Consider the following 18879-nt stretch of genomic DNA (forward strand, 5'->3'; position numbering starts at 1 on the left):
TTCACTTTGTTGTGGCCAAAACCCAGGTGCTGAAGACAGGCTGCTGTGTGTGCTAGTATGGAGTGCAACTGGTGCTGCAGCATATGAATGATTTTGGGCAGCTTGGGATTGTGCCAGGCAAACTTCCTGGGGTCTTTCTGGATGCTGTCCCAGGGGAGGCCAACTATGAGCTGTGTGTGAACTGAGTGACATTCGAACCATTAGGCAGGGAAGACTGGTTTTGGGAACTCCCAAGCAGAACCTCCTGATGCGAGAATGCCCAATTCACATCGGCACCCTGTTCTAACTCACAGCTCAAGTTCAAGCACAGTCTCAGAGAGAGAGAGATGGGTGTAGCCTGCCAAACACCAATCAACCTGTTTACTGCAAGACCCCTGTCATACCAAGGAATAAGCACCCAAGCAAGACTCCTCCCACTGAAACCTTATCCCTGCCTTTGATGTACTCCCCCTTAAATAAAAAATCAGGGCCTTTTCCAGATGTTCAGTTCCAGTTCCTATCAGGACTGGAAGACCCACCAGACACTCCTCTATTTAAATCTAATCTTTGGCTTTGTCTTACTTCTTACTGATTATTTTAGACTTTTTATTTTTCCAGGCAGCTCTCACCTCCTGAGCAGGAACCTGCTATGTCAGGGTGCTGGTCACCCCATCACATTGTCTATTAATGGGGATCTTGTGGTGCCATCATCAGCCAGAGCTGCCTACTGAAGCCAGTTATAATTGAACTCTTGTACTTGATATTGTATTGGCCTGTAGAGCTGGGTGTAGGTAGCCGTTGTGTTTAGAGCATAATTATTTGTTTGGTATGGAAGGTCATTCTGTTGGCTGGAAGTCTTTTATAGATTCCAACACCTGAGCTGGTGTGATAGAGAGCCACCTGCCATCCTTGGAGCTCCATGTTTCTTTGGTTTGGCCTATGGTACACTGGGCTATAATAGGTCCTTCCCTCATATACAGGAGACATAGCAGAAGACATAGTCTAGCAAAAGCTGTCTGTGCTGACAAACACAGAAACTCAATAAGCCATCAGGCTGTCTGGGTGAGATGGAACCATCCTATTGTAAATATCTTACTGTTGCTGTCCAAATTGCTCGATGTCATGAACACTCCTTTTCAGTGAAGGTGCCAGATGCTGTGGTACCTCGGTCAATCCTGAGCATTTGGGGGGGGGGCGCTGCTGCCACCTGGCTTTGGGAAGGAGAAGCTATTTGTATCTGTGCATCTGTCAGGGTTACCTCTCAAAAGGTGGTTTGGCATTGAGGGGCTATTCCCCTGGGATTGGAGGTCTTTTGAGAGGTGACTGAACCAATCTGCCACACAGCACTGGAAGTCCTGAGTACCCTCTAAAATCATGGTGTGATGTGTTGGAAATGTGGCCTCCAATTTGGGTGCATTTAATTTTGTTGTCATTGGATTCTCTCCAGCCAGCTACCAGAGGATTCCCTACTTCCTGTCTTTGTGGATAGTGAGTACATGCTGCTATTGTCCCAAATAAACTTAATACACACACACACACACACACACACACACACACACATATATATATATATATATATATATATATATATATATAAATATATATTAAAAATATAAAACTATATATATATATATATATATATATATATATATATATAGTTTTAGTTTTTGATGGATCTTTATTTTATTCATTTATTTGTATGCAGTGCTGAGAATGGAACCCAGTGCCTCACTCATGCAAGGCAGGCACTCTACCACTGAGCCACAACCCCAGCCCCCAAATAAACTTTTGAGTACCAATCCATCAACAGCTTGTAACAGGGGTCCACTTCACCTTTTGAATATAGTTCTGAGGCTTATTTTTCAAAGGGACATTTTTTCCCTTTTTCTTTTCTCCCCCTCACTCTCCCTAACCTGGAGGCCACATTACCCTGAGTTATCTGTGTTCCACAGGAAGGAGATGTCTGTAAGAGGATCTCGGAAGTGACAAATAACAAGTGAATCCTAACACTCCATCAAAGCCCCTGGACTCCCTGTCAGGGCACATTTGGAATGTAGCCCTTAAGGAGCTCCTTTAAAATCCCCCTGTTCTTTCTGATGGGCAGAATCACAGCCTCAGGGACAGGAGTGCCCTGTGTTTCTCCTTTGTCAGAAAAGCAATAAAACAACTTTTTCCTTTTTTTCTCAAAACTGTGTCCTCATTATTAATAGGCATTCATTGGCACTGGGGACAAGGACCAAGCTTTTGGTTACAAGCTGAGTTCCTTCTGGGCCTGAGAATTCAAGCTCAGCTCCTTCCCCTCACCACCTCCTGCACATCTTGCCCCACCTCCATCCCTCTCTCCTCTCTGTCCTCCTGGCCTGCCTTGTTGTTCTACTCCCCATTCCTCTTCTTGCTCTTCCTGCCCACATACCCTCTATCCCTCCCACATACACACCATACAGGCCAACACAGGAAGGGGTTGCCCTCATGTGAGATGAAGATGAAGGGATATTTTGTATCAGAAGAAAAATCAAAAACAATCACATTGTTTCTGGTCAAGCTCAGTTTATGAGGAGACCAAAGAAGATGGCTGCACCTTAAAGCTGAATTTCAACCACAGCTATTCCATTTCCTGTTCCTCATGGCTAGAATCTGGCCCTCATCTTGAGGGACTTGAATACCCTAGGCCCTTTTCTAGCACCACCTCATGGCCTTCATTGGGCACATAGAGATCCCCATGGTGCTAGGGGCTACAAGCAGCAGGAAATCCTGACCAAAGAAAATCATCCAACTGCCCCATTTAGAATGAGCCAAGGGTACTGAGCCAAAGTCAGCAGGCTCCCAGGTATACAGAATCTGCCTCTCCCCCCCCCCCCCCGCTTCCTTGTGTCCTCTTAGCCTCAGATGAGATTTCTGCACCCAAAGCCAGCCTTTGAGAAAATAAGGGCCATATCTAAAATAATCTCAACACTTGTAAAATCCTAAGGTCATCAATGGAGCATTTCCAGAGCTCAAGGTAGTGTCTTAATTTTACTAATTTGATTTAGTGTTTTATTTTAATTCCAACATTAGTTAGCACATGAATTAAGAGTATGTGGCAGGCAGAATAATGGCCTCCCCAGGAGATCCTCTTCCTAATCCTTGGAACCTGTGAACAGGCTTCATTCATTATCTAGCAAGGGACTTGCAGATGGACTTATGTTAAGGATTCTGAGATGGGGAGACCATGCTGAATGGCACAGGGTAATCCATAACATCCAAATAATTCCATGGGTCTTTAACATGGAAGAAGAGGCAGAGAAAGAGGTCAGGATGATGGATCAAGCACTCTGCCTGCTGTTGCTGGTTGTGAAGGTGGAGGAAACAGCTACCAGCCAAGGATTGACCTATCAATTTTAGGCCTGTTGGGACCCTTGGTGGACTCCTAACCTACAGAACTCTAAGAAAATGAGTTTGGGGTGTTCTCACACTGTGTTTATGGGAATTGGTTACAGCAATAACAGAAAATCAACACAAGTACCTCTCTAATTCACTTCACCAGTGACGAGATCTGAAGGACGTGATGAACTCTGCACATTCTGAAGGCCTAGGTTGACAGGTCAAGAGATACTATTACATATTTTAAGTGGTACCTGTTCTGTTTTCCCTTCCAGCCCCCTTTATAGGACTTAAATTCTATTTCCCCTCACAGGATTTCATTTTTAACTATTTCTAGGAAATAATTATAGAGTGATAGCTTAATTTTAATTCTAGAAGGCAAAAGAATACAAGAATTTTTCTGAAGGAATCTCTTAAGATTTTTATTTCAACATTTATGGAAGTATAAGAGGACAGATAAATGAGGATGGTGAGTTAATCTGTCTGCAGCCCCACCTGGCCTGAGGGGACCCGATATGTCACATTCCTCAGCAAACTGACTCAGGGGTAAGAAGGTCTGGCAGTCAGTGTAGGTAATAAATGATGGGGGTTGAGAAAATAAGGGCTGGTTATCAAAGAAAAGACAGATGGGTTGCTAACAGCTAACCTGGGGATCACACTTCCCAGCACAATGAGCTGCTATTGATTATCCCAAGTGTTCCAGCTCCTTCTTACCCTTAGGCATATGCACAAAGAAGAAAAAGGTGGTGGGGGGTTCTGGGGTCTATAAAACAGCAAGACACACCCACTCCTACTGACACCCAGCTCTTTGCCCACTTCTGAAGCCAGAACTAGAGAGACAGTATAAACAGGTCAATCAAGTCAGGTGGTGTGGAAAGCCATTCTCACACGTGACTGGGCAACTCCTGGTTTGGGTCTGAGGCGCTCTGGCTAATCTGTGTCGGAGCTTTCCTGGCCCTCTCCTGATGAGAGAACCCGTCCGTGGGGGGGTGTGACTGACCACTGACCCCAGGGGCCAATCACTGACCCTGACCTTGGAGTGCAGCCCCCCTCAACCTTCATTGGATGGAATTCTCCCATGAATTTCTTGTTCCCCAATAAAAGGCTACTCCCTGGCGTGCTCAAGCTCTCTCTCTCCTGCTAGCCCTGAGTAAGCCTTGCTGCCCTACCGGTGGTTCGAGGTGGGAGCCAGAGAGGGGAGCCGTCTCGGACCTGGTCATAGAAAAAGGTAACTGAGTCTGTGTGTTTTATTTCGATCTCTGCTAGCTAACTTTTATGCCAAGAACCTCATTGATGAAACCAGTGCGCTGACCGCATGGTGGAAGGTGGGTTTAAGGAGGCCAATTTTGAGTGAGTCTGGCTAGTTGGAGAATGTCCCCTGAGTTAATTCCTTCAGAGCCCTTCCTCCATCCAAGAACCGCCCCTGCTCCAACCTGTTGCTAAGATAACCAGTCCCTACAGGGAGCTATAAGGTTGTTAATTAATGTAGGCTGCACCATCCTGCCCTTCCCACTTCAGCCCACCTGTTTCTCACCTTTTGGCCATCCCACTAAGCATTTCCTAGGTCTAGTCACTGCCTAGGCCTAGTCCCATACCACAGGAAGGAGAAAGATAAGGGGAAGAGGCAGGAGAACAAAGGAAGCCTAGGACCTATAAAAGGGGCAGAACACCTCGCTTCTTGGGATGCCAGGATACCAGTTATGGCCCCCTCCTCCCTCCTAGGAGAAGTCTATGTTATCCCCTTTTAAATAAACCCTGCCCATCTGTCTCTATCTCACCACACTGATCCATTTATGATTTTTCTTTGATTATTTCATATGAAACTATTTACATTTGAATTTAAGTCAAACACTATTTTTAGTTGATGATCAGTGTAAAAACTGAAACTTAATCATCCCATGAACTTAATCTAATATTAACTCTGAATGTCTAGAACAACTAAAAACTTTTTATTTTGAGTTTTGCTCTTAGAAGTACAGTAGATGGGGTAGAGAGAGAAGATGGGAGGGGAGGGGGGGGGATAGTAGAGGATAGGAAAGACAACAGAATACAACAGACAATAGTATGGCAGTATGTAAAAACATGGATGTGTAACCGATGTGATTCTTCAATCTATATACGGGGAAAAATGGGAGTTCATAACCCACTTGAATCAAATGTATGAAATATGATATGTCAAGAGCTATGTAAGGTTTTGAAAAACTAATAATAAATAAATAAATAAATAAAAATAAATAAATAAATAAATAAACCCTGCTTTATATGCATGCCTTGGGATGCTTCAAACTTCAACAGGTGAGGAAGCAGGACTAGTCACTGATAGATAACCAGCGGTACCAATTCTCTTCAGAGAAGTCTGCTGTCCCTGTCTCTTTCTTATATAAAATATGCTTCCTACACTTGCCTGGGTGTTTCTCAGGGTGTTTAATCCTAAACACCAGGGGAACAAAGACCCATTCCTGATCTCCAAGACTGGTATCAGAATGACATAATTTTCAACTATGGTTCTTAAATAAATTTATTTAATGTTTTGAGTCAATGATATAAAACAATGTGTGTTAAACTGTGGTCAGTAGCCCACCTGCATCAGAATCACCTGGGATGCTTATATTTAAATGCAACCCTAGGGTCCCACACCCACAAAAGTTCTTGGCATTTCATCCCAGGAAATTGCTCCCACAATCTTCACAACTGATTTGTGAAACAGACTCCATTTGAAATGAACAGCTCCAAAGCCTTTTAACTTCTGACTTTCCTTAAGCTGAAAATGGAGTCTGAGGGACTTCCCTGGACCTGAGGCCACTGCCCAGAGGAACGGAGTCTGAGACATGTTTCTGATTAACACAGCCTAGCTAAATATACACATGGATATTTCCTTCCTTTCGTCCTACTGCACCCCATAGCTCTTATAAAAGCTTTCCATGCTCCTGAGTCACAAACGATGGAGAGTTGAGAAAGAAAATTTTCTCTATCTTGCTCAAATCCATCATTGCAAGAAACCTTTATTTCCCTTGCCATCCTAACTCCTGAGTTTTAATGGAACACAACAAACAGCAAAATATGTCCTTCCCTGTGAAAACTGTAAGGCAAATCAAGTTTAAGGATCACTCTATCATGTATATTGGAAATTTTTGTAAAATAGAGGAAAAATGAATTTTTAAACTTAGACTTTATGGATTAGACTATTATTTTTTTCATGACAGTTTGTCTTTCCTATTCTGATACACTTGTTCTGGGAAATGGTGTAGAAATGCAAAACAAAACAAAGAAAAACTATTTCCTTATACACATATTTCTTTAATAGCCACCAAAAAAAGATTGTTGTTTCCTCTCATCCTCCCCATCCATGAGTTATGTTGGCCTTCAACATATTGCTACAGCAACATAAATAAATCTCTATCATACATTTATACACACATACCCACATCCTAGGAGCACTCTGAAGACACAGACTAGGCTTCAGTACAACTAGGGCCTTGCCCAGACCACTTAAAAACAAGCAGAGGGCTGCTATATGCAAGACTTTCCATAGGCTTGGTATGGCCATCAGTTCCCAATTCGCCTGAGGGAAGTTAGGATGACAAAGGGATAACATACCTAATGGGGGTAGGGACAGTATAGTTTGGAGAACATGTAAGAAATGAAGAAGATCATGCTAGGCTAAGCATGACAGGGCATCTAACAAGTCACCAATTCCCCACACAGAATCAAAGCTCTCAGAACTGGTGGTACAGCATGAAGCCCAGCCTGACTTGGCCCAGAGGAGCTACCTGGTTAGGTGTGGATCTGTGAGCAGTGCTCACTGACACTGTCCAGAAGGGCACTGCTGCTCAGTAGTGTGCTTCTATAACTGTGGAGGAGCTTCACCATGGGGATCACATGTCCCATGTGTAGAAGGCAACTATTTCCTTCGCGTTGACCATCTGAGGACAGCTGTTGAGATGAGAACCGTGCTCTGGCAGGTGCTATGCCACTGAGGCTGTTCAGAAGCAGTGTCACAAGTGCTACTATGCAATCTCACACGCGCTTTGCTTCATGCTGGGCCCAGGGGGATTTGGCTACTGTTATTCCATCACTGCCAGGAAGTCATTCTACCTTTCTGCCTACCCCACAAGGACACATCTCTGACTGCATCTTCAGACCTCCAGCAGATTTAGAGGACTCAAGCCCAGATTCTCCTCAGCAGACAGGTAGTTGTTCAAAAGAGGGGCAGCCCCATTCTTCCTGATGCTTTAAGGACCTGTGGTGGCTTTGCTTCTTGCGTGGCTCCTGGAAGGCAAGGGTCACAAGGCTGGAGTGCACAGCAGGGCCCTTAGAGATTTCACCTGCAAGCAAACATAAAACAACCCTGTTCAGATGGAACTGTCAGACCCTGCTGACGGCACCCAGAGGCTGGAATGAGGGCAAAGCATGCAGGAAGCCAGAACATGGCAGGAGGGGATTAAGAGGATGAGCTTCCAGGTCCCAGCTTAAAGGAAAAGCCTCCCTATGCACCCAAATTCCTGCTGCCCCAGCCACTGCCCCACTATACTCTATGTGGTCAGATCCTACCATTTCCTCTGGATGAGCCAGTTCATGCTACAAGTTATGTGGTCTGAAGAAAAACAAAAAAGTGGGGAGGTTTGCCATCTTCTAGGAAAAGTAGTGCCAAGCATGAAACATGCACATGTAGAAAAAGCCCGTGGTAGGAAGGAGAAAACATGTTGGGGGAAGTTCCCCTGTTAAGTGTGTATCCCAGTTTTCTTGAGGAGAATTCAAAGGGGCAGGGATGAGACCATCTAGTCTACTCTTAACAGATGAGGGGGCAGCAGTTCACAGAGGCAAAGGGGCCAGCCAAAGGCACACAGCCAGTTAGTGACAAGCCTGGAGTTACAGCCCAGGCATCAGGAAGTAGAAAGGGAGGCCTGCACACTGGAGATAGCCAGTGGGATCTGGAGGCTGCTGGGTTACCTTGGCTGGGACAGGATAAGGCTGTACAGAGGCAATCTTGTAAGTGTTGTGCTAAAGAAGCTCAGGAAAGAAAGGAATCATCAGAGAAGAACCAAAGGGAATTAAAAAACAAGAGCTGGTTAAACCATGGCCCACCCTCAGTCACAGTGTAGGAGTCAACCCTTTTGGAATATAACTAAGGAAATATTTCTTTTTTAAAAAATTATTTTATTTGTAGATGGACAAATAAATACCTTTATATTATTTATTTATATGTGGTGCTGAGGATCAAACTCAGTGCCTCATATGTGCTAGGCAAGTGTTCTACCACTGAGCTATAACCCCAGCCCCAATTTAGGAATATTTCTAAGAATATGTTCAACTTCTCTGGCGAAGTTTAATGTCTAAGTTTAAAAGTTTAGTTTCTGAGTTTTAAACCAATTAGTGCACATCAAGTTTTTCTTCAAAGTACTAAGTAATAAGCACTTAGAATTTAAGTAAATGTAGAGAATGTCTAGCATGTGTATATATATATATATATGTATATATATATATACATATATATTTTTTTTAAAAATCTCTTGCCTTAAGATTCAGTGTTTATTTATTATCAAATTTTATTTTATTTTAGATCAATGAGACCAAGTGGATTTTTTATCATGTTTTTTAAAGAAAAAATGTGTCAAAAATCAAATTGCTGTTCTTAACATAATATTTTGCACTAAAGTCAATTTATAAGGTTGTGCCTTACTCTGCTTTATCATAAAGTAGTTTAGGAAAGTCCAGAATGCCCAAATGGCCCAAAGACCCCTGTACAGACAACTAATTCTCAGAAAACCTGCAAATGTCTCTGTCCTCAAGAACCAACTGAACTGCATTTCTCCTGGCTCCTTGTTTAATTGACATCAAGCAGGAAAAAATGAAATGAAAAATGAGAGATGATGACAAGAGAAAAACAAGGGCAGGGAAGGGAACTGAGTGGGGAGAAGTGATAGGATGGAATCCTAACAGGAGGCTAACTAGGAGCTAGGACCAGTCAAGTGGATCAGATATCTCCTCTGGAAGGAGAAAGAAGGTCAGGGTCACCTACAGACCTGATGATAGACAGTGGTGTGTTAGAGGCAGGTTCTTTGGCTCTGATAGGTGTAATCGTTTCCTTACCTCCAAATTAGTCCTTGCCTTCTTCAAAACATCATGTGTCCTGGTCACTGAAACAACAAAACAGCCCCACAAAGCAGGAATTACCAGCTGGGCCCTACTTGCTGGGCATGTGTTTTCTAAAGCATTTTCTTTTGACCCCTCAATCATGGCCTCTTGCTGACTCCTTCCTTCCCTCCCTCTGCACCCACAATTCCTCATGGCACAGGAGGTTTGGGCCCAGTGACCACAGACTCTCCCCTCCCAACATTCCAGTGCCTCTGTGGTCACTGTTCATCTGCAGCAAAAGTGGGGCATCTGCAAGACCACCCCTTTCCTCTGCTGCTCCACTGCTCAGGGGCACCTACACTGATTGACGATGAACTGCTCCATGTTCTCCTTCTGCTGGTTGGCAGTCTTCAGACGCTCAGCTGTGGTCTGAAGGAGCTTCTCCTGTTTGGATACTTGGGCTCGCAGATCCAGTAGCTCCCTTTCCATTGATTCATCCTGGGGAAGAAGGATAGGCTCTCAGACAACAGTATGGAGACCAAAAGCATCCAGTGCTTTGTGGTTCCTACCAACTGGAAGCAGAACTCTATAATCTTCTCAACACTCTCTGGAGTATGTTCTCTCCATTACAGCCTCTTGATCCTCCAGTTCAGGATAGTTGAGGAAGAGGCCATAGGTAAGAATGTTGAAAACATGAAAGCCCCTAGACTAGCACAGGACTACTGTTCTGTGGCCAAGGAGACCCTGACCCCAGATTGGCAGAAAACTCCCAATTGTGAATAAGACCTCCAATTCAGTCCTTGTAAAAGTTCTATCTCATCCTTCCCCCATCCATACAAGACGTGGAATTTCAGAGATATGATGTATGGGACACAGGGCTGCCCTGAAGACAGTGTGTAAGTCTCTAAATATCTGTACAAATGTGAAGATGGTAAAGCACCTTCCCTGGAATTCGCAGTTAGCTCCTAAAAGATAACAGCAATATTTGTCTGGAACTCGAATATCTGGGAAGGGGATCCAGATGTGGGACCACTCCAGGCTTAGCAATAAGAGCCAGCCTGAGATCACAGCAGATCCTGGGGTTGGGGGCTGGGGGCTGGGGGGGGGGACTCTGGCACAGAGATGATAATTTAAAAAGATATGTTGGGATTCTAGGAGCATGACCATAAGAAGCTTCAGGCTCATGGTGATATCCTCTGATCTTTTGACCAAGGAGACTTGAGGAGGAGAGAAACTTCAAAAGGCCCCTGAATTTCAGTTCACTCAAACTTCAGTTATAGTTCCTCCATTTTTTTTCTTTCTCCTCTTTGATTTATGATCTTGGAGGCTGGAGTATAAGGAGGAGGTAAGGTAATCAGAGCTGCCATGAAAGCAGCTGCCATGGATCAGGGGTTTCCCTCCAGGATGCTCCCCTAAGGTCGTGTCCATACTAATTTCCCATGTGGTTCCTGACCCTCGGAAAGCTGTGGGACTAAGGAGACAGAACCACACCAGAAACAGAAGAGCAGTATTTAAAATGGAAGAAGACATTAGTCTCTTACTGCTTTGCCAGGCAGTGCAGGGCCTTGGGAACTTGGCAGGGCCGCTCGCCAGAACATGGTCAGGAGGGAGGCTGACTCTTCTAGGGTGTGGTGCAGGGCACTGAGACTGCTGCGTAGCTCACGGACTCCTTTGTTGCCTGGTGCCTGTGGAAAGGGGGAAGGGAACCATGGACAACATTCAAGCTGAGATATCTCAAGGCTCAGGATATGGCAGGCCTGTATAGGTCTTAAGCTTGCTTCCTTTTAAGTGAGGCACAAAACATGGGATGCTTGAACCTATAAAACCCTGGTTCATCCCTGTGTGGTCCCAGGACTGAAGTGCTGCTCCCTTTACCTGGAATGCCTCCTCCACCTGGACACCCTATAAGGCTGTCAAAGCACATTCCCATGTCATGTCCTCTACAGACCTGTTACCTTCCTTTCCTGCAACAAAAGACCCTTCTGCATTGGTCCATTCAAGGCACAAGAGGTGGCTTCTCACATTGTGCTCTTGGCACCTTAGTTTGCTTATCAACAGAGGTCTGTGTCTTGCCCTTGAGTCCAGGCTCTCTGGAGGCAGGGCTGTGTCTATTCATCTATGGGTCTCTGGTGGCTCGGCATAGTCACTGATCCTTGGTTTCTCTCAACAGTAAAGTACTCTGAGAAGCACTGCTTCCCAGCCTTTGCTCTGTCTCAACAAATACCATAGTGTCCCACTTCTTACCCTTTCCACACACAAGGTCGTTATGGACGCAAATCCCTCAGCATCTGTCCATCTGATTGATTTTAAGTGGGCCAGCATGGGCCACCATGACTTAACAGGTAATAACTACCGGAGGGTGCTGAGTTCAACACAACATCACATGGATGTCAATACTTAACAAATGCACTACTGAGGATGATGACAATGTTGCACAGACTTCTCTGGGGCTCTAAGGAGGAATATCTAGTTGGCCTTCTCTACAACAGAGTAGAACTTCGAATGAATCAAGAGAAAGGGAAGCAAGGGCCTGGCTAGAATAACTGGAAGATGATTTCTCTGTCATTGGGAGATGCAGGCCACAAAAATAAATAGTGGAGAAGGAAGTAGAACTAAGGACAAGGGACACAAAGAAAGGGTGAACCCAGGAGGTGCAGGTGTGACTACCTCTGAGCTCTGAGATTCAAGGCCCAGGAAGTTGCATGTGGGCCTCAGGAGAGACAGGATCTTTTGCACCAGCTGTTTTCCCTCCTCAATCTGCTCCCTGAGAGCAGAATAGTCATCGATGTGGCCTATGACATGGCGGCCATTTTTGTTGGCGAAGGAGCCATCCGTAGCATCACCCTCCAGCTTGGGAGAGTTTTTCATTCCTGGAGGAGCATCTGATTCCAGCTCTGTAAAAGAAAACCACGATAATATAGGATCTGTTGTTATTCATAATGATATCCTCAGTTCCAGCCAATGCAAAGAGACAGTGAAAGGATCAAGAAAGGCAGCCTTCAAAAATGCAGGATGGTCAAGTCCATAGAGACCTTCTGGTTTCTTTATTTTTATAATCTTTCTTACATCGTTACATAATAAACTTGCTAGAAGACAGATTTTATCTTTATTGACAAGTGGACTATTCAGGACAAATAGTATTATAAACATGAAAAATTTATGGATAGAAAAGGCACAGACAAGTAAATCAGCGGGACACAGCACATATAAGAACGGAGAGATTACAGGGAAATGATGCAAACAGAACAACAGGACAACTGTGGGAAGAAGAATGAAAAGAAAGGCAGCCACAGAAGATTCAATGAATAGGACTGAAGGTTTTGTGGCATGCAGAGAAAATTTTCTAAATTCAGATATTGTACTTACAGAGAACCAACAGTTATTTGCATTAATAATTTTCCATCATGGTGTCTGAGCCATTTAGTTGCCATATTTACCATTTTTCCTGGTGACAATGGCAGTGTCTGAGCCAGGAGAAGAGGAAGAAGAGCTGGGAAGGACCAGAGCAGGAGAATTCATGCCAACATCACGAACTGGAGGGGAAGTAACTGAATCTAGGGAGTAAAGACAATCACAATTTTCAGAACCCCTTGAACATTCTACACCCCAAATCATGCACAGCCTAATCTTTACCACCCAAGTCTAAGTTGACAGGCCTCCCCTTTCACAACATTAGCATCCACATGCCACAATGAAAAGCAAAAACCAACAATCAGTTCGCTTGGTATGTTTCCATTATTCAGGAAAAAAAAAGTGTAACTTCCCATTTAAAAACTTGTTAGATATAATTTTTTAAAAAAATATTTATTTTACTTATTTATATGTGGTGCTGAGAATTGAACCCAGTGCCTCACACATGCTAGGCAAACACTCTGCCACTGAGCCATACCCCCAGCCCATTGTTAGATATCATTTTATAAACCCAAACCTGAGTAGAATTTTGTATACGCTTTTTTGTATAATGCATAAATGTATGCATACATATGTTAAAATGTTAATCAAAGGTAGTGGTACAACTCAGTGATAGACTGCTTGCGTATTATGCACAAGGCCCTGGGTTTGTTGTTTTTTTAAATTTTTTATATTTGTTTATTTTTATGCATACTGAGAATTGAACCCAGTGCCTCACACTTGTGAGGCAAGCGCTTTACCACTGATCTACAGCTATAGCCTCCTTGTTGTTTTTTTTTTTTTTTTTTTTTTTTTTTTTGGTGCTGGAGATCAACCCCAGGGCCTTGTGCATGCAATGCAAGTACTCTACCAACTGAGCTATATCCCCAGCCCCAAGGCCCTGGGTTTGATTCCCTAGTACTGCAAAAAGAAAAAATAAAGTTGATAAAAAACGCGAAATATCAAAAAAAAAAAAAGACAGGAAGGTACTGCTGGGGGAAATGTGGGTCAGAGTGAGGTTTCCAGCTCAGGTCTCTGGGTACTGGGAGGAAGAAGGGACTAAACCATGGGGCTGCATCTCAGCTGGTACAAGGAAAAACACTAAGAGGGGAAACTTGGTTAGAGGCAAGAGGATGGGGCAGAAGTGGATGTCTGTCACCTAGAATGAACATGCCTGCCACCCAGTACTTTCCCATGACTCAAGACCATGCCCATCACGACAGCCCCATAAGGGTGAAACAGACATTCAATAAATGCTGAGAAGTTGATGCCAACTGAGTATACCACTTAGCAGTCCATAGGTATTTCTTACTTGATGGCCACAACAAGTCCATGTAATTGTGCCTTTCATTTGACAATTGAGGTCATACTTTCATAAATGAGTATTCAGCAAAAAAGGAAAAAATAAGGATTAACTTGACTCAGTAACATCAGACAGGAGAGTTTGAAAGCTCAGCCTTTTGGAAACCTGAGCATCAGTGATTCTTGATTAGAATAAAATTGGAGATATGGCCATGCAGGTGAGTGGAGAGAGTGGGTTAAATGATACATCAAAAGTAAAAACAGAAGAAGATGTAGAAGTTGAATAATGTGTCAAGAGCTTAGGTATGAGAGATCTGTTAACTTTCAATTAAAGTGAGGAAAGCAAAACTGAGACTAGATATTGAAGAGAGTAATACAGATCTGATGAACATGTGTATTTACATGCAGGCAAGAGGATGGGGCAGAAGTGGATGTCTGTCACCTGGAATGATCGCGCTTGCCACCCAGTACTTTCCCATAGCCCTGGTTTTCTTAGGGATAGGAGTATCTTGCCACATGCCAAGTTCCCCCAGATGAAGGAAAGGGCCACTCTACAGAGTGTGGCAAGGTCTGTGATACTGAGATAGAGTCTGGTAAGATGAAAAAAGATACAGATTGGGAATCAAAATATCTGGTCCTAGCCTGATTTGGTCCCTAAGTTCTATAAACCTTAGCTTGTCCATTAATATCTCAATGCCCCCGTTTTCTCATGTACTTCAGAGGAAATTAAATATTTGAAAATGCTTGGTAAATTGTAAGGGACCACACAAATACAAGGAATAGATGTTAACATATATAGCTGATAATTATTGAGCAATTCTTATTGTGCCAGACACTTGAAAATGATTTAATTCAATGCTCCAAATAACCATACATGGTATATATTTTATATTATTACCATCTGCAAGTTGAGGAAACCAAGGCTTCAACACTTCATTGTTTAAACACATTGCCCAAAGCAAACCACCTATAATGGTAAACGCAGAATCTGGAGACAGGTCTGACTCTAAATCCCATGCTCTCAGGACACCATATTAAAGCCTCTCCAATTTGAGAACTTGACCCTAAGTAACCTAAGAGAAGCAACAGTACCCCTTCCACTGCACACATATTGGTACCACCCCACTGGCTAAGGGCTTCTTGATTCTTTGTCCTTCCTACCTTGAAAGTGTGACTGCTTATTTCCAGGGTCAGGGTTGGATGGGAAGTTCTGGCTCACAGTGGAGGGGCTGAGGCTGCCTTTGCCAGTACCACCATCTAACTGCTGCTCCAACTGTAGCCGCAGACAGTTGTTCACCTGAATGCTCTGTTCTAGTTGCCCTCTCAGAGCTCGTATCTCTGCCACCAGGTGGTTCAAGTCACTGTTCAAAGGAACTTGGTGACAGCCATCCAGGCTGAAAGCTAAAAGAAGAGAGAAGAGGGGTTTGGTTGCATTGGCCCATTTTTTACAAGCACTTGTGAGAATACTGTTCTGTGACATTCCTTTCTGCCAAGGACCTTACTGTAGTCTCAGAGACTTGGGCAGCAAATCTGTGGTAGAGATGTTAATCATTCCTGTGTAGCCCCTGGGACACACCAAGGTGACACATTTTCAGTTTGGAATTTCCCGAGGTTCAAAATTACCACCATGTACTTAAAGGCATTTGATTGGCAGACAATAACAAATCTGTTATCTCACCTCCTTATTAACCTTAGTTCTGCAGGCTGGAGAGCAGGATCCTCCAAGGCAGGAGGTCAGCACTCAACTAGAGAAGGGTAGGGGCTGAGGGAGAAGATTTGATCACCTCTGCACTCAGAAATCAAAGAGGGAGAGGAGGAATGCACCAGGACTTTTGGTAACATGTAAAAATGGGAGTCAAGTACTTTAGACAGGGGTCCTAACAAAGTGAATTTTTCAGCTTCTCTATGGTTTTCATTTCTACTTACCACACATATTTGTACATACTATAATGAAAAGATCTCAGAAATATTTTACCTTAAAGCCAAATATATACATATATATGTATACTTTTTTAAAAAATTTTTTAGTTGCAGATGGACACAATAACTTTATTTGTTTATTTTTATATGGTGCTGGGGATCGAAACTCAGGCTTAAGGCATGCTAGGCAAGCACTCTACCACTAAGCCACAACCCAAGCCCAAAGCCAAATATATTTTAAAATACTGAATTGGTTTTGATCTCTAGCAAGGCAAGAGGGTGCATATACCATGCAAGAGGGTGCCTTGAATTACTTGCACCAAATTGCATCTGGCCCACAGCCATTTACCCATCAAGTGATTATTTGAAGACTTATAAATGTCCTCTTGTCACTCAGTTAAAGAGTATATGAAAAAGCTTTTAATTCAATTTTAATTCTTATTGGATTTTGGAATTAAAAATAAGGAATTTTGGAGTTGTAGTGGCAACAGCTTTGTAATAAATCCTAAAAGACCCGTGAACAGGAGGAATGGAATAAAAGGGGAAGTGGTTTAGGATCAAGTGGCTTCAGAAACTAATCCAAAGTTTCTATCACACTCCTCCCTTTCTCTCCCTAGATCCAAATTACCACTAAGTTTTGCTTATTGTCAGTATTTTTTTATGAAACATTTTTCATGTGTCCTTCTTTATCTTCCCAAGCACCTTATATTAAGCTCTCACTTTTTAAAGCTCCCCAAATTATTTAGCCATCCAAGAGGTTTTTTAGATTCTAATGTCTCTAAAATGTCCCACCAGACTTAACATCTTAAAATTCTGTTTTCATTACATACTTTCTTTCATTGAAAAAGAAAAAACCATAGTTATTTCCATTGTATATAAACCTCCATGCTTGAATTATGGGTTTTCTATGCACTGGTGTCTTTCATTCCATTAATCTGATTTCTTACTCCTCCAATCAAGCTTCTCCTATAGACAGGCTGGTCTCTCTCCTGACCCAACATTCACATTGGCTTTGTACATTTGCTATTCTCTCAGCCTGGTAAGGCCCCTATGCTTCAAGTTCTAGTTCATTTTCCCTTTTTAGTAAACTAGGAAACTAAATCCAGTTTTAAGTAAATTCAAATGTGCCTTCTTCATCTAAAGAAGACAAATAGGGAAATATACCAAAATTCTCAAATACTAGATTATTATTTCAGCAGGTGGCAAAAGTCCTCAATAAAAATGCTAATATTTAAAATCAGGCTTGAAATTTTAAGCTTTCGAAGGTATTTTTAAAAGCCAATTATATACATATATATGTATACTTTAAAAAAAATTTTTTAGTTGCAGATGGACACAATAACTTCTGTTTTATATCTCTTAATTGTCCCATGGTGAGTTGGGGGGTCAGGATTAAGGTAAAGTAGGATGGCTGCATGGCTGTCATTATATATTATTTATAATATTTAAGACCTTCACAAATGATGATAGCACCAGAATAGTTCTTTGCATTAAAAACATGGTATAATCTCACGTTGATTAATTTGTTTCTAGCTACCTAAGTAGGTGAAGTTTGATTCTTGTGGCCTATTGTTAGGGCACCCAGACAGAATCTTGCCCATGCCACTAATGTCTCATGCTTGGGCTTTAAGAGGAGAGGGAGAAGAAAAACATACCTTTTAGTCCTTTTTTAGAATTTCCATAAAGTGCCTCATAGATCTGTAGCTCTGACTGCAGGGAATGGAAGAGCTGCTGTTTCTCTTCACACTGCTGCTGCAGGAGGGCCAGCTTGTGTTGCAGTCTGTCAGGGAGAAGCAAGGGCCCACTGAGCTGGCAGGGCTGCTCAGCCATACTTGTGCAATACACTATAAGCCAACCTTTGCTTCCTAGAGTTTTAGCTCTAGACTTCCCCTCAGGGATCAGGAAGACCATCTCCTTTACTTTACAGATGTAGAAGCAGAGCCTGGGACAGGTAAAGTAACTTGGTGTGAAGCAGCATTAGTTACCTAAGCTAGGACCAGGACAGACACACCAGCATAGTGTCTTCACTGGACCCCCAGTGCTCTTCATGCTGACAGGTAGTTGTGGAGCTTGTGCTTTGGATGAACATCACTCAAACTTGTGCTGCTGAGGCAGCTTCCAGGTAAAGGTGAAAGTAATGTCCTGTATCTAATTGGCAGCATGGGAATGGTCTTTCTCCAGTCTCTGGTACATGCAAGTCTTATGTAACTCCACTTTGGAGTGCAAAAGGTATCCCTAGAGAGGCCCTCCTCTGCTCAAATTCACCCAGGAAGCAGGAATAGCAGATGGGAAACCAGGCTTCCCAAAGAGGACACTACTGTCTTGCCAATGTACCTTATAAATCTGAAAATGGGGCTCCCTTCCCCTTACCTGGAGTCATTTTCCTGGAGGGACAGACGTTCCTCCCTGAAGTGCAAGATCTCCTGTTGCTTCTCCTGCAGGTCTTCTAGAAGCTGCTGCCGCTCCACTTTTTGCTGCTCCAGCTCCTTTTCCAGCTCTTGAAGGCGGGATCGAGAGGAGAACAGAGCCTCCCTCAGGCATTCTGTTTCCTGTGAGTGCCCTGGTGGGCAGAACAACAGGTGTGGGGTAAAAGCTCAGTAGGGAGATGAGCCAAAGTGCACCAATCAAAACCAAGGTAAGGCATAGGGACAGAGTTTGGCTTACTGTACCCATATATGCTAAAGTCCGGTATACCTCCATTTTTGCAGTGCCTGATTCTCTCATTTAGTATGGCCTCCCTCACTCTGAAGGAAGACATTCTGGTGTCTAAAGCTTACCCTTTATTGTTTGTTCAACAATCTATCTCAAATTTGCCAAAGACCAACATCAAGATTTCTTGACCATGGTTTTTAG

The 18879-nt window shown here is 43.2% G+C and overlaps 1 protein-coding gene and 1 pseudogene across 11 annotated transcripts in view; both read right to left on the reverse strand.

The window, feature by feature from the left end:
- Positions 1-213: 213 nt before the first annotated feature.
- LOC144249352 (plakophilin-4 pseudogene) lies at positions 214-2313 on the reverse strand (annotated as a pseudogene).
- Positions 2314-6610: 4297 nt separating this feature from the next.
- Pde4dip (phosphodiesterase 4D interacting protein) overlaps positions 6611-18879 on the reverse strand; it is a 185985-nt gene continuing 173716 nt past the window's right edge. For 3 of the 11 annotated variants that reach the window (XM_077791176.1, XM_077791174.1, XM_077791181.1), the window contains 10 exons: positions 18397-18586; positions 17682-17806; positions 15268-15507; positions 12852-12968; positions 12082-12308; positions 10956-11099; positions 9774-9912; positions 9430-9476; positions 8290-8340; positions 7426-7664 (listed from right to left, as the gene is read on the reverse strand). In XM_077791176.1, the coding sequence (XP_077647302.1) occupies positions 7623-7664; positions 8290-8340; positions 9430-9476; positions 9774-9912; positions 10956-11099; positions 12082-12308; positions 12852-12968; positions 15268-15507; positions 17682-17806; positions 18397-18586 (1322 nt within the window). In that variant the 3' untranslated portion in view covers positions 7426-7622. Of the gene's footprint in view, positions 7665-7710; positions 7712-8287; positions 8350-9429; positions 9477-9773; positions 9913-10955; positions 11100-12081; positions 12309-12851; positions 12969-15267; positions 15508-17681; positions 17807-18396; positions 18587-18879 lie in introns of those variants that run through there. The other 8 variants (XM_077791184.1, XM_077791175.1, XM_077791183.1 and 5 more) reach the window with 5 other exon arrangements.

Source organism: Urocitellus parryii, chromosome 11 (genome assembly GCF_045843805.1).
Source record: "Urocitellus parryii isolate mUroPar1 chromosome 11, mUroPar1.hap1, whole genome shotgun sequence".
Taxonomy (NCBI): Eukaryota; Metazoa; Chordata; class Mammalia; order Rodentia; family Sciuridae; genus Urocitellus; species Urocitellus parryii.